This window comes from Typha angustifolia, chromosome 10 (assembly GCF_048772165.1).
Source record: "Typha angustifolia cultivar Huaian chromosome 10, ASM4877216v1, whole genome shotgun sequence".
Taxonomy (NCBI): Eukaryota; Viridiplantae; Streptophyta; class Magnoliopsida; order Poales; family Typhaceae; genus Typha; species Typha angustifolia.
This window is the reverse complement of record NC_133248.1, coordinates 12,624,350-12,639,182: the sequence shown is the minus strand read 5'-3', so window position 1 is coordinate 12,639,182 and position 14,833 is coordinate 12,624,350. Positions and strand designations below refer to the sequence as shown.

General features: G+C 39.5%; 2 protein-coding genes across 5 annotated transcripts; both read right to left on the bottom strand.

The window, feature by feature from the left end:
* Nucleotides 1-53: 53 nt before the first annotated feature.
* LOC140768237 (uncharacterized) lies at nt 54-8,221 on the bottom strand. Of its 4 annotated transcripts, XM_073108441.1 has the most exons (15): nt 7,986-8,221; nt 7,830-7,917; nt 3,907-4,165; nt 3,542-3,786; nt 3,380-3,453; nt 3,133-3,292; nt 3,028-3,052; nt 2,832-2,921; nt 2,181-2,352; nt 1,988-2,061; nt 1,803-1,872; nt 1,345-1,416; nt 1,129-1,262; nt 759-832; nt 54-325 (listed from the first exon to the last, which is right to left on the bottom strand). In XM_073108441.1, exons 4-15 carry the CDS (start codon nt 3,735-3,737, stop codon nt 270-272), a joined length of 1,197 nt encoding a protein of 398 aa, XP_072964542.1. In that variant the 5' UTR covers nt 3,738-3,786; nt 3,907-4,165; nt 7,830-7,917; nt 7,986-8,221; the 3' UTR covers nt 54-269. The 4 variants fall into 4 exon arrangements, with proteins under 4 accessions (XP_072964542.1, XP_072964541.1, XP_072964544.1 ...); XM_073108440.1 differs by lacking the exon at nt 7,830-7,917; XM_073108443.1 differs by lacking the exons at nt 7,830-7,917; nt 7,986-8,221 and adding an exon at nt 4,259-4,489.
* Nucleotides 8,222-11,506: 3,285 nt separating this feature from the next.
* LOC140768268 (leucine-rich repeat extensin-like protein 4) lies at nt 11,507-13,947 on the bottom strand. The gene has a single exon (XM_073108491.1). It carries the CDS (start codon nt 13,756-13,758, stop codon nt 12,070-12,072), a length of 1,689 nt encoding a protein of 562 aa, XP_072964592.1. The 5' UTR covers nt 13,759-13,947; the 3' UTR covers nt 11,507-12,069.
* Between the last annotated feature and the right edge of the window lie 886 nt (nt 13,948-14,833).

Here is a 14,833-nt window from a genome sequence, read left to right as displayed (position 1 = left end):
TGTAACTTCGGTTATATGTTGTCGCCAGTTCTCGAGTCCTAACCATACTCACATCAGTCCAAAGAATATCAATCAATAAACAAACAGGGAAAACTTTGTACAGTGTGGAATTTTGCTAAGTCCAGAAATCTCGACCTTCTCGTGTTTAATTACAAAGCACTCGAGTTGTATGCCCCGACGGAGAGCATGCTGTCTCTGAGTCATTTCCTTTGTACAGAATCGTAGTCTGGAATCTTGAAATGAGGATCTATACATGTATTTTATCTGCGCTACGTTGATTCCACTCGCCTTGTCTTCCAGACGAGGGGAGCTACCAGCATCCACACTGTAATCAAGTTGACAATTAATTCAAGAGAAAGTGAGTTACAATTTACGACGATATGGAAAGTCTACGGTATCTAATATATGATGGTGACGATATAGAAGTCGAGGTTAGCCGAGTGAGCTCGGACTCATGCCGAGCCTTATTCCTAGCTCACATATGAAGGTGGTCAGCTGATACGGGGGACATTTGCACCCAAAAAAAAAATTTTAAAATTTTGGTGATAATAAGAATGAACTTTTAAGCTCACATTTTATGTAAATTCTTACTCAATGGATGAGGTAGTAGTAGATCCATCGTAGAAAGATGTGAATCTATTTTTAAGAATAGATGTGCTTAGTTTTTAAGAATCCAATCTTATTACTAGTAAACCTTAAATTTCTTTTCTAGTAATAACCCCTAGAAATAAGATGATTGTTTTAGGATGAATACTTACTGTACACGAGGGTCGCTAGCCATTCATTTACAATTCTCACCCAAGTACTGGCCCATCCGACGTCTATCGTCCATCTGTCGATGGAATCAAGAAAAACGGGAAAAGGAAAGTTAGAAATAGTGCAAAACTTTCCATTAATTAGTTATTCAAATGTATCATTCAATGCGAGCACGAAAATCCAAAGTAACTAAGATGGGCTAGATTCAGAATCACCCATTGCAAAGAGATAAAGACGAAAGCAAAAGGGAAAGAGAAACAAAAAGGAAATTAGCATGGAAATGGCATGCATAGATGGATACGTGAGCACACTTGTGTCTAGTTCAGCAAGTAGAAAGATGAGACCTCCAAATTCACTTGGATGTAAACTTACTTTTGCATGGTTTGATGTGAATTCCAGCCGATGAATAGCATTCCGAAATACATTGCCCCCATAGCAAAAACGAAATGGAAGAATCCATATCCATATGGAACATCATCTTCTGACTCTGCTTCGGTCTTTTTGAACTGCATAGGTTGGATATAAGTTATCTAGTATTACATCAGATGAACACATAACTAGTACTGGATGAGGTTAGTCGATATGAACCTGAAAGCATTTGGAGTCTACTCCTGTTGAAAATGTTGCCATAACCATGACAAGTACAGCAATGACAAAGCTCTGCCCACAAATAAACTTCTGATCAGATAACAGGAATATGCTTTCACATTATATGCAACCTTTATACACGTCAACTAGGGAAGATTACTGTTATCTATATGTTTCTCTGTTTCAAACAGTCGTCCTTGTTCTCAGATATATTATTAAAAAGATTATACTGACTCAATATTAGAATAAAGTTAGGCTTAGAAAAAGAAAACCACAAGATGTGTCGACTGATTTTAATAGGTGTCCTTAGTTTGCATGTAATATGGCATTATTCAATTATCTAAAGCAATAAAGTATCATAATTGTTTGCCCACTAAATTCTCAAAGACAGAAATGTGAGAAATGCAAGGTAAAATCCATACTTCTCATGGATCTTAAACGTTATTCAAGGTCATTACCACAATTGTTACCCAGTCCGCATTTGTTGCAGCTTCTGCTTTCTTGTTGCAAACCTCTGTGGGTGGCTCACTATAACAGAGGAGACAGAACGACTCAGCCAACTTTAATTTTTCTTTTCTTTTTTTTTGGAAGTTTGTAATTTTGTAAACAATGAGATCGTATAATCAGAAATCAGAAAAGTGACCTCCTAATTGCAGACCAGCAAAGAAAGACAGCATACAAGCCCATCAAACCTGGTGCCAGGAATCCTGCATTGACCTGTTCAAGATGCTCGTTATTAGGTCTACAAATTATAACAGGCATGGCTTCAGAAAAGGTGCAGTAAAACAAAATAGCTGCAGTCTGTAGTAAAACTTTAGACATTAGTGCTCATTTACCTTTGAGTGAATGGAGACGAATGTTATAAGTTGTAGAAGAGCTAGCGTCAAAGTGATGAAGAGAATGTTGAGCATGCAGGACGGATTAGGTGCATACCAAACATACATCAGGACAATTCCCAACAGTGATGCAACATACGCAGCAATAGAGACAACCGTCACTTGGATGCGACTGCAGATAAAACATTGTAATGGTTAAATTTAGAATCAGACATAGGATTCATATGCCAAAAGTAGTCGATAACAGGACTCAATTTTGCATCCAGGATCAAAGACACATATGATGCAAGTAGAAGTGTCTCTGACCAAGGTATTGCCAGTGTTTTTGAAGCTTACATTACATTATACAACTCTTAAAAATGCTGTAAAAAAGCAGCTCAGCCTATTATTTTGACTATGACTGCTAATTCTGATACATGAAGTTTTAATGCTAAGAACAGTATAAAAGATGTGCACTTTTAGATATTTCACTTGCGAGATCACATCCCCATTAAATTATTGCAGTACTTGAAAGAGAGCATCCTACGACAAGAAGCATTCTATTACTCTGTTGACGGAACTAAGTAGAGCCAGCAAAAGAGAGCCTCTCAAGTCCACCAGACATGCAAAACTTGTTTGTTATATATAGTTGATGTGGTTTAAGAAGCATACCATCTCTTTAAATTTTTCTCTGACCGGCAACAGTCATTTAACCATGTAATGAAGCTGATCAAACTGATGAGTTGAATAAGAAGAAATGCCCTGATTTAAGAAAGCAAAATCCATGGTGAAACATCTTTCCACTAGCTTCATGCATCGCAATCTCATTGCCAAGAAAGAAGAAGGTGAATAAGTAAAGTGTACGTACCCAGCACCAAAGTGCGCAAATTTCCCTGAAAGCATTTTCCAACACTAACCATCAGCACAAGCAAGTAATGACAATAGATAACTAAAATACATGACCAATACTAACCATAAAGCTGGATAAATGCGGAGGGTATAAGGAATGGAAGGGCCATAAAACCGAGCCACAAGATAATTTTGGCAGGCCACCACTCCGAGTGCCAATTTGTCCGATGGTCCTCCAGCTTTCTTGTGTTAACAGTTGAGAGGAACATGACAAAGAAGAACAACTAAACCCAGAGTTAAGGATCAACACCAAATTGAATATGCGATTTTTCTACAGGTCCTATGTTGCAGTGATCAATTTTAAAGGATACGAAACAACCAAAACTGATTCTTAGAACACCCTCTGCACCCAAACAGTAATGAGCACCATGGCAACCTTTTAATCCTGCATTGGTGAGATTAAACTCCAGTAACAAATTAATCCTGCAGTGTGATAAAGTAGAACGAGAAACAAAATGAGAAGAGTGGCATACTCTGGAGCTCGGAGAGGGCAGAGTGGCCGTAGTCTCGGATGGTCCAGGCCAAGAGGTTTGTGACGAGAAAAATAAGAGCGTAGACGTATCGAGCCATCATGGGGTTGGGCCCAAGGCAGAAGTGGGTGCAGCACGAGTCCTCCATGAACCGGGTGTACCTCTCCCTGCAACTACTTGGATCTTCCATTCTCGTCATTACATTTAGAAATGCTCACAGCTTTCACTTGTTATTGTAGTTAATGTTGCTGCAGAGGAAACCAAATTTACTTCAACGTCGGAGGAAGAAGGCAAGCGTATACGCCATTATAAAGAGGATTAAGGAAGAGAAAAATTCGAGGCTTGTCCACGGGAAAAACGGGACGTACATGGTGCTTTACGTTCAAAATTGTTTTTAAGTCTAGAAAGGGAGGGACGGAGCCCGGAGGAGGGGGATTCTCTACAGCTTCGACCACAGCATTTCGTACGGTTTGCTTAGCTACTTGGTAATTTGGCAGCCAAGTGCCTCGACTGCAGGAAATCCCTGCAGAGGATCCGCTCCGCCGGAATAGGATCGTTGAAGTAAGGCCAATAAGAATGACAGCTGCAGAGGCCTCAGCAGTCTGACGATAGCCAGATGATTCGGATCTACGAACAAAAATAACTGAGTCAAACGAGCTCAGAGAAATCGACAAAAATGCCGCATCACCTTTTAAAGGGGTGTACCACCCCTGTACGTACGAGTCACTTCTCAAGTTCATCTAAAGAACTCCGTGTTTCTTGCTTTGGGTTGGGCTTGGGATTCCAAACTTGGGCTACGCCTGACCTTGCCCAATGGCCATCTAGGTTCTCCCCCTTAGTGGTAGAAACATTAATTTCTACAAACTTCCACCAACCCTTACAAGTTCTCAAGTTGTGATATCGAAAATTTATTAAACAAATAAGAAAAAAAATTACCAACTTTTTCAGTATAATGACTTTGTGATGATGCAAGAAATTTTTCATCTTTATGTACTTTGATGCTAGTAATATTATTAATAATACATAAATTTTTTATATTAAAGTGAGATAATAAGAATTTTTTAGTAATTTTAATATGTAAGTTATTTAAGCTAAAAGTTAGCATATCATTTACATACAAGTATATTAATATAATATTATTATTAATCATCTTATAATAGATATATTTATCTTTTTTTTTTTACTGGAATCAATAAGAAAGTATAACATTTGTATTCATCTCCGACAAAAATTAAGTATTATTATTAGAAGCATAACTAACAAAAGCACATATTAGTTTTTGGTCTAAATTTTGATCTTTTTAGATCAATTAATTTAACATAAGTTACACACCTATGATTTCAAATATAATAAGTTAAGTTTTCAATCAAATAATAGTTTGTAAAGAGATTTGTCCATTTTAAAAAGTATTCTATTAAAAATATGTATAGTTATTATGATTGCTTTACTCTAATTGCTCGGAAGACTCGAATGATTAAATTTTGTATTGACCATATATATTTGATGTTTATTTTCCTTTCGGCCCTAATATTTTAAAATGTAAAGTTATTAGAGATGAGATATATTTTATTACTAGAATCGTTTGTTTTGTATTTGTTCTCGAAGACAATAAAAAATCTCTTCTACGATCTTTATCACCGTAAGGACAAACTCTAGTTTCTCTTGCCATAGCTTATAATTGTATCCTTTTCACAGAGTTTATCATACAATAATATGGATGAAAATGGAGTACTAGAAATAATCATTTAAAATTACTAAGTACAAAAATTTTGTTTAAAAATTGTAGGAAAACTAAATAGAATATAGTGAAGATAAAGAAAATCAAAGTTGCTAGACTATAATAATATCTCTTTGAACAAATTTATCGTACATTAGTTGCGATTAAAAATAATAATGACAATATATTCTCTGGATATAAGATTATCATGAATAAGATGCAACTCAAAAAAAATGAACCTTAGAATATAACCATAAGGGCAAATAGTAAGGTTTTTAGTATATCAATAAAATAACACCCTCTTTTATTTATACAAAATAAAAGTACATCAAACTAAGAGGTGCTACGCAGTTAGTTAAGTAGAAGCAGTTAGAGAAGTTAAAATACGGAAGGATGCTTAGTAACTAACTAATTATTAGTATGAGTAGTTATTATCATGAAGATGTTATATCTAAACATCCATTTATTTTTTTATTTTAAAATAACAAGATATAATAACACTATAAAAATTATAGGATAATTTTTTTTCACCATCTAAACTACCACCATTTTCTATAATGATCTTCTGAATTATTTTTTAATATATAATAACTCTCTAAACTATCAAAAGCATCATCCATTTAAAGTAAATATCCTCATCTCACTAAATATTATTAGTTCAAATTTAACCTAAAATTTTCTGCACATATTCACTAAATTATAAAACATATTACTAATATATAATGTAAATTATAATTTTATTAAAATACTAAATTTCTCTTAATATAATTTCTAGCTAATCACAAGCAAGGCTCAGCTTACTCATGTTTGGCTAGTTGCGCTCGTGACTGTGGTAGCAGTAGAGAATCGTATAATGACAGGAGGGGCTAACTTTGTTGTCTCGTTCTGGCCTCGGAAGATTCTTTGACGTTGTACGAACTAACAAATGTTTGTGCCATAAATCATAATTCTAAAAGTCCAAATCAAATAGGATAGTTAAATTTAAAGATGACAATAAATTGATTAATTTCATTGCACCAGATTGCAAAAAAATTCTGCGGCTTGGCTAATGAATACAAATTGGCAGCCGCAAGGCCCAAACATATCCCAATTCCCACCAATTTCGGCCTAAATATGGGAGCCATTATTGCACTTATCTTCTACGTTACTTTAACTACCCACCTATATAAGTTAGTTAATGGTCGGTTACTCTCCTAGGACCACCAATCAAATTGGCAACACCACTTAGGTGGACCACTATCCTTAAGAGAGACCTCGAGGACCAGATCAAGAAGATGATCATGGTCACAGTTCCTGATCAGAGATTTCTTACATCACAATTCCTATATATATTCCAATAAGATCTATTCGAACCAGAGGATATAATTCCAAGCTCTACTTTTTTTTCCCCCGCAGAAGGAATAGTCAAAGGACAAAGCAAGCCTGAAAGCATTGCAGGCTTCTTTTAAAATGCTGAGCTAAAGAGACGAACGAAGTAGCTTTTAAGTCATGTGGATAGAGATAGAAAAGAGTAAACGAATGAGCAAAAGATACAAATAGAGAGGATAGAAAGATGGGTTAGATGTCTGAATTATGTCAGAAGACTCTTGCTTTAAGGTGCCCATTAGGCCTTTCTTTGTCATCCTTTACGAGGTTTATATCGTGGGCAGATCATCAGGTCATCCAGCAGTTAATTGCAACAGGGTAATTCATTTGGCAGGGAACGACAATCTGCCACCATTAGTACCTCAGGTCTTATTTGCTTTTAATTTAGGGATAAGGTATTTTTCTTGAACTAGTTCAGAAACTTCTAACTTAGTTTAATAACTAAATATTTTTATTTTTTATATTTAACTAAATTTATTTTAAAAAATTTAAGACTAAAAAATAAAATTAATTAATAGAGTTTCGGACTTAGTTTAATTTATTTTAAAATAAAAGAGAATAAAAAGGGTAAATTAGTAACTGACAAACTACCTTCTAAACTTGTATTTATCACTATAACTTTTTCATCTAAACTTAACAAAAAAAATTAAAAATATTATAATTATCCTTCTCTCTCTCTCTCTCTCTCTCTGTTGAATTTACTCACCGTACCTTATTTTGAATTTACAATAAGATATACTTTCAACCTCTTTTATATTCTCCTATCTAGAATTAGGAGCATCAACTATTATAATATACCTCTATTTAAATATATGATCAAACATAAAAAAATTCAGTTATCTTAAAAATATGGATAAAAAATATATACTTACTTAACAATAAAATGAATAATTTGTACTGTTTCATATTAGTCTAAACCACGTAGGGCCAAAGATCATGCAAATGAAATCTTATTTGATTTTACGCATAAAAGGTAAGAGTTAATTTTTTTTTAATTTATCCTAAAAAAGAGTAACCGCATTGAGTATTTTCGCTAATTATAACAACTTTAATTCCCTAAACCAAAACCGCAGCCTAAAAATCTCGATATACGACGATTTGTAGATCTAAAATATAAACACCAAACTAGCGACCAAAATAGATAAAGAAGAAGATATATATATACTTATTCGATCTAATAGATTTTAAAAACCTACTGACTCAATCCACCTCTTCCTGAAGCGGAATCAAGAGATTACTTCACGAGAAAGAAATCATGATCTCGACGTCCGATCCAGCCGTAATCGAATCGAAACAACTAGATAGATTAGAGGAAGCAAATCGTCAATACATTGCGAGCTAGATGCGAGAAGAAGAAGAACTCACCTATAAGAGATCGACGACGACGAGATGCTTCTTCTACACGCTTAATTTGCTTCTCCTTCTTCTTCCGTTCGCCTTGTTAGATCTGAGACAGAGAGAAGAGAGAGAAAGAGTGGAGAGAGAGAGAGAGAGAAGGGAGAAGATCAGAAGAAGCATTTTAGAAGAGAAGGTGGAGGAAGGGAAGGGAGAGTTCCCTCCTTTTTTCCCACCGCATGCTTTACTGCTGCCGGTGGAATCGTATCACGCATCAGGTGATCACGAGCCGTCTTCTATAATTCATATATAGGAAGCTAGGGTGTACAAGTTGTCTCCACGGCGTATCGTATACATAATCGAAGCGTGATTGGCCAATCCGAAGCGCCCATCGCGTGGACCCCATCCTTCCCATATCCTGGTTGATGTTTAAGTTACATGTTGTGATCTAATTTAGGCCGTGTGATTAGTGGATCGTAGAGTCCACCATTCGTACAAGGAACGATGAGCGAGAAGCGTGCACTTAATTAGACTGATCCGATTCTGTACACGTTAAACCTATGTACGCATCGAGGCTCCACTTAGCTTTGCTTCAGGGTGTGATGTGTATATCGGTGATTCCATGTTATTAGCCAACTAAACAAAAATATAAAGCCTTTAACAAACTTTATTGCACTTTTCTTTTGTCTTCTTATGTATAATTGGCGTTCCTTTGATCATGGCCTCCAGTGAGAGTGATGTAAAGTAAAAAAGATCAGTTCAATAATGGCTGTTCAAAATAAGAGAAACTAAAGTTAGCCCACCACATATGATAGAAGGACTATAACCTAAAACTTTGCATGTGATGGGATTTTGAGCACCGAAGAAAGATATATAACAAGACCAAATTTAACACCAAACGGAAGATATAAAAACCACATCGATCGATGGGTAATTAGGTACTATCTTTAGCTTTTTAGTCTGATAACAAACTAAATCTATTTAGTTGGATAAGCACTATATATACACAAAGCAATAGTAATAGAGCCCGTTATATAAATCATTAATCAACACGCGAGGCCAAGCGCATGCATGCTAAACAGTTAGCCGCCAGTTGTTTTTATGGTTGTTTTGTTTTGATCTTATTGGACTTCTGATTTAATATTTATTTTCTTTGTTACACTCGTAGTGGGTTAATATATTTTTTATTTTTTATGCATTTAATGAAATTATTTACCTACGAGCTTTTCATTAAAGGAAAAGGAAAAGATAACTTACAATGATGAGCTGCATGGGAAGGAAACAGTAATTTTGCGTCACCCGGATCATCAAATGTGAACCATTACTGGGGACACGACTAATGCTAATTAAATGGGACTCGCTCTTCCAAATAAGCATCATCCCAGTTACACATGGCATCCTCGCGTCATCCCACCGTCAGCCAACCATCGGACGGTGAAAGATGATACAACTCCAATTACCATCAAAAGCTTCCACTCAGGGATGAAAGCAGCGTCTCAGATAGTGGCAAAATCACAAGTACCTCTTTAATGATTAGATTTGCATTTAAACAACACCGGCCATTATAGAAACTAAGTCAAGTCTTTCTTCGAGTGTAAAACGAAAGGCCCAGATAGGCCCAAATAAGCACATGATGATGCGAATCCCAATTGGATACCATGTGGGCCATTTTGGGCTTGCATTGATGTGAAACTAGTCGTCAAAAGACTCACTCCACCAAGTCAAAAGGCTCATTAGCGACTCAAATGGAAGAAAAATTTCCAGCACCGGAAGAAGTGGTAACCAGGGGCAGTATAGAGATTGCCTTGCTCTCTGGTACAAATCATGCCACTGAGAAAAATCTACTGGAATCCCATGCGTAGAGCATTCAACGAAAACCATTATCATAATGGAATCCAAAGGAAATAACACAGAAGAGAACTAACTTCATGATGCAATAGTGCATTTGCAAGGAGTGATGATCATAGCTCACGTACTTCTGACTCAAGTTTCAGGCTTTCATTGAAGAGACCCACGAGTCAGCCAAAACATCAAACGCCTCGCCTGCAACTTCTAGTAAACAACGTACAGGAATGGAGGAAGCAAACAAACACTTGGCTGTATCTCCATTTAAGTTGCTCAATTTCGTGGGTGCCTCAGCCTTCCTGGAGGACGTTGTGGCCCTCGAGAAATGATCCAATTCTTTAATCTCTTGACGGGGCACACAGTAACAAGAGATTGGACAAGCACAAACGTCTCCACAGACAGTGATTCATGTGAAACGATGAATAGCACTAAAAATGTTCTTCTTGGGTTCTACCGCTGTTCACATTCCAGACATCCATCCCTAGGGTTATCCAAAGATAAGACTATTCGTAGATAAACCTTCACTTATCTGTGGAGACTGAGGTTATTAATATAATGTGGATCTCATCACACTGAGGTTTAAATCAGCTCAACTAAAACTCATTTTGATATCATAATAACTCATCAATAGCACTGAAAGCTTAAGTTCATTAATAACATAACAAACAATACTATATGTCGATGTGTCATATCTTTTTAACATAATGAAACCCCAATACTGAGATCGTGGATAAAGATAGGAATATAACAAGTCCTTTTCTATCCCACATCCACCAAACTTAGGGCAATAATCTAGTAGTATAAAAAGAGTAGATTTTGGTTTTAAGAGGCCTGCATCATGTGCATTTATCACGGGAGAACAAATCCGGGTTACTAATAAGAGTGGGACCACGAGAACATGGGGTTGAAGTGTAGTTACAAGTGGAACGGCCACCAAAGATGGATAGAATACCTACCAAGCTATATCTACATGTCTAGGCTACCAATCTCCAAGACAAAAATATAAGAAGGAAAAAAAGGGGGAAGAATGATTTGTCAACGGGAACATAATCGTAAGGAAGATATACAACAAATCTCAATGGCTAAAAGAAATTATATAACGATTAGACTTGATATTTAATCACAAACGTAGTGATCCAACTTGGTGCAAACGAGTGAAGAATCCCAGTAAGCAAACGCACATGCTGTGGTTCAAAGTCTTCACCGGACGTTACGGCTAAAAAGGAGCCGGGGGATGGGAGTCTATTAACAGTTGTTTAATTGACCTTTTCTAGAGTGGATCTTAAATTCTGAGAACAAAGAAAAATTTCAAGGACTTACTCGCGATTGGTGCAAGCCAAGACTGCCTCCACTGTTACGTCCAATTTCCCCGTAGCTTTTCAGAATACGTTGGAAGAAGCAATATCCCCTTTCTTACTTCTTTCTCTAAAGAGCAAAAATTTAGTCATCCCTGAACAACTGTAAGTCCAGGCTACATCATTCTCATAGGCAATATGATATCACTTGTCACTATGAGAAAGCTATAATATATACAACGTTTGGTACACCCATATTCCATGACACATCATGCACTAGGAAGAAGCAATGAAACGAAATTGATGGCAAGAATTCTCTAGGAAAAGCAAAGATTAGTTTCTTCTCTATCACTCATTGCTGGGGCACATCATGCTTTCAGAAAGTTAAGGTATAAAACAAAAGGAATAAGATGCGAGTAAGATGAACATAAATTCCATTGAGACAAGAAGAAGAGTGCAGTATGAAGGGAGAAGATGGAAATAAGATTGAGCAACAGAGTAATCATATAAGAACTAAAAAGGAAAATAACAGTGTAATATAAAAGCAAATACCACAATTTGATCTACTTGTCTCTGAATTCTGATGTTCTCTATACATTCATTTCTTCCTGCACCTAATCTCTCATTCTTCTCTTGCTCTGTCACTCTCTCAACCATTTATTCACAAACTCAAATACCCACAAACCAAATTAATATTTAGAAATTCCTTTTTTTTTAATATAATTTTCTCCTCCTATCCCTCCTCTTCTCTTCTCAAAGTAGTCTTCATCGAATCCTTTTCATCACAACGATGAAAGCAAATAAGAAAACTGATCCGCTCCTTGCCTTTTCACCATAAGCCATCAAGAAAAGAGAGGGATAAGGAAGAGAACAAAACGGTTGCAGAACTGAATGGAGAACGAGTGCGAGATAGACCCCAAATTGTATTCTAATTAAAAGAAGGAGAAGGATAAGAAGGGCAATGCTCAAAAGAATCAATAGAAGGGAGGGGGCGGCGGAGAAGCGTATGAGATTCCGACGACGGGAGGTAGAGGACCTTCGTACACGGGTGCTGGTGGTGGCGGTGGCTCGACGCATGGGTGCGGTGGAGGTGGTGAGTATACGGGAGGAGGCGGAGGAGGTGAGTATACTGGAGGTGGCGGAGGTGGGGGTGGTGGAGGCGGAGATGGTGGAGGTGGGGATGGCGGCGGAGGAGATGGCGGAGGTGGAGAGGGCGGAGGGGGAGAGGGCGGAGGGGGAGAGGGCGGAGGTGGCGATGGCGGAGGGGGAGAGGGCGGAGGTGGCGATGGCGGAGGAGGAGAGGGCGGTGGTGGTGATGGCGGCGGCGGAGACGGCGGAGGTGGTGATGGAGGAGGCGGAGATGGAGATGGCGGAGGAGGAGAAGGAGGAGGTGGAGAGAATAGCGGAGGTGAAGGAGGAGGAGGCGGAGGAAGAGCAGGGACGAAAGGCTTGCATCTGAAAGCGCTACAATCCACATGATGCGAAAGGAACGACTTGCATTGCCTCTCTGATCTCTGCAAAGGCCGATCCGGCAGGCAATTCCTCCGGTCGTCGTACGACGGCACCCTCGAGCACATCGGCGGTTCTCCAGTAAAGAAATTGTAAGCGTAGGTAAAGTTCTTGAGTCGCGGAAGATCGCAAATCACCTCTGGGATCGTGCCGGAGAGCAAATTGTGCGCCACATCCAACTGCTCCAAGCTCACCATACCCCCAATCGTCTCCGGCAGCGGCCCCATCAGCTCGTTGAAGCTGACGTCGAACACCGTCAGCTCCTTCAACAGTCCGATCTCCTCCGGGATGCAAGATCTGAGCCCGTTGTTAAGAAAGATGATCTCGTTCAAAGTTTTTGACATGTTCCCGATGCTCGCCGGCAAGCACCCGTGGAACCGGTTGTTCGCGAACACGACCACCGACACCGGCGAGTTGCCGAGGTTATCAGGGATGTCGAAGGCGAACCTGTTGTGGTTGATGAAGATTGCATCGAGATCCTTATCGAAGAGCTCTTTTGGCACCGATCCCTCGAACTCATTGAAGCGGATGTCGAGGTATTTTAGGGCAGGAAGGCGGAGGACGACGTCGGGGAACCTCCCGGCAAAGCGGTTGTTGCTGAGGTCGAGCTCGTGGAGGAGACGCAACCTGTCGAACTTATGCGGCACGGTGCCGCAGAAGCGGTTGGAGTTGACGTGGAAGAGGGCGAGGTCGGTTAGGAGGCCGAGCTCCTCCGGGAGGTACCCGGCGATGTCGCCGTGGTTGAGGTCGATGCCAGCTACGACTTCGAAGTAGGGGTGGAACGGCAAGGTAGCGCAGAAGACGCCGGTATAGTTGCAGACGTTGGGGCCCACCCAGTTCCCTGTGAGGTTCAGGGGGTCGGAGAGGATGGCCTGCTTCCACGCTTGGAGGGCAATGTAGGCGTCCCGGAGATGGGAGTTCGGGAACCAGTAGGTGGGGTCCACGGTCACGTGCTCCCCACGGTCGCCGAACTCGTCGCGGTAGTAGAGCAGCTGCCGGTGCCGGATTAGCCCGGCCTCGGCGTCTGTTAGCCCATGGGTTGAGAAAGCCGGCGCCGAGTTGGCCAAGGAGAGGAAGAATAGAGCGAAGAGGAGGAGTAGGGGTTTGGGATGGGGATGGAGATGGAGATGCTGTGGTTGGGTCTTCTTCTTCATCTCATCTCCCTGGGTTTTGGATGGGAGAAAGGGAATAGAGGAGAAAGGAAGACTAGTAGGAGGAGGAGGAGGAGATGAGGAGAGAGAGAGAGAGAAGGAAGAGTGGGGCTCCTTTTTTCCTAAATGGGGTTTTTTGGAGGTGTGTGAGAAATAAACATCGAGGCCAGCTAAATCACAGCTCAAAGCCCACCCAAAATGAAAGCGTATCCAAGAGAGAGAAAGAAAGAGATGCTTCCGAGGGCTCCAAGTTAGTTAGTAGTAAGACCCCCCACTTAAACTAAACTCGCTCGTAGTAGTAATATAACTAATCACAAACGAGACTATTATTATACGATAAATCATTTCCGTTCCGTTTTGACGCTCCTGGGCTCATGATTACTGTGGATACCCTCATTCAACTTTACTGCCCATTTTTCTTTCCTTCCTTTTGTTTTAATACCTTACTAAAGTGCTCCGATTCGGCTCACTCGCGGTGAGAGCTTGGGGGACTGACTGCCTGTGCTTTTCTGAGAATCGGACAATTTTTAAATAACACCTATTACATTTTATGAGAATTAGCGGCTTGCAACCCCATCTTTTGACCACCATTCATTTGCGATTCAATTACCACTGTCTCATCAAACAGTGTCCTTCCATTACGCTTTCCAATGGAAGGAGCAGCAAATAAATACTGAGCTTAATTTAATTCAGGGCGTATTCTGCAAATTCCGATTAAATGTAGGGTGTTCGGTGCAAATGTTGCTTGCGAACAATGGAAAGAGGCCGGTGACGAAATGACAGGCAGGCGTTCCGAAACCAAAACTACCCCACTCAACGAAAACCTCTACTCCTTGCAGGTTTCACCTTTTAATCCTGTTCACGTCCTTTTTTAACTTACTAATAAGCTTAAAAAGACTTTTCTTTTATCTGTGTGCCATTTGGCTGAGTAGGAGGCTTAATCGTAATGGTTGTTTTATCTTCTTGATCCTGGTCTCGAAGGCTACTCCGGTCATCTACCAGAATGCATGCATGGCTGAAGAATGAAGCTCCATCATGCATGGGAACGGACGGGAGATGACGGAGATGTTTATGTGCT

Bases quoted from the DNA above. Each gene is read 5' to 3' on its own strand.
- LOC140768237 (XM_073108441.1), bottom strand. From the start codon at position 3,737: ATGACGAGAATGGAAGATCCAAGTAGTTGCAGGGAGAGGTACACCCGG. The intron at 1,263-1,344 runs GTTCATATCGAC...CAACCTATGCAG, and splicing joins TAGACTCCAAATGCTTTCAG to TTCAAAAAGACCGAAGCAGA. The intron at 833-1,128 runs GTAAGTTTACAT...TTCCATCGACAG, and splicing joins TCACATCAAACCATGCAAAA to ATGGACGATAGACGTCGGAT.
- LOC140768268 (XM_073108491.1), bottom strand. From the start codon at position 13,758: ATGAAGAAGAAGACCCAACCACAGCATCTCCATCTCCATCCCCATCCC.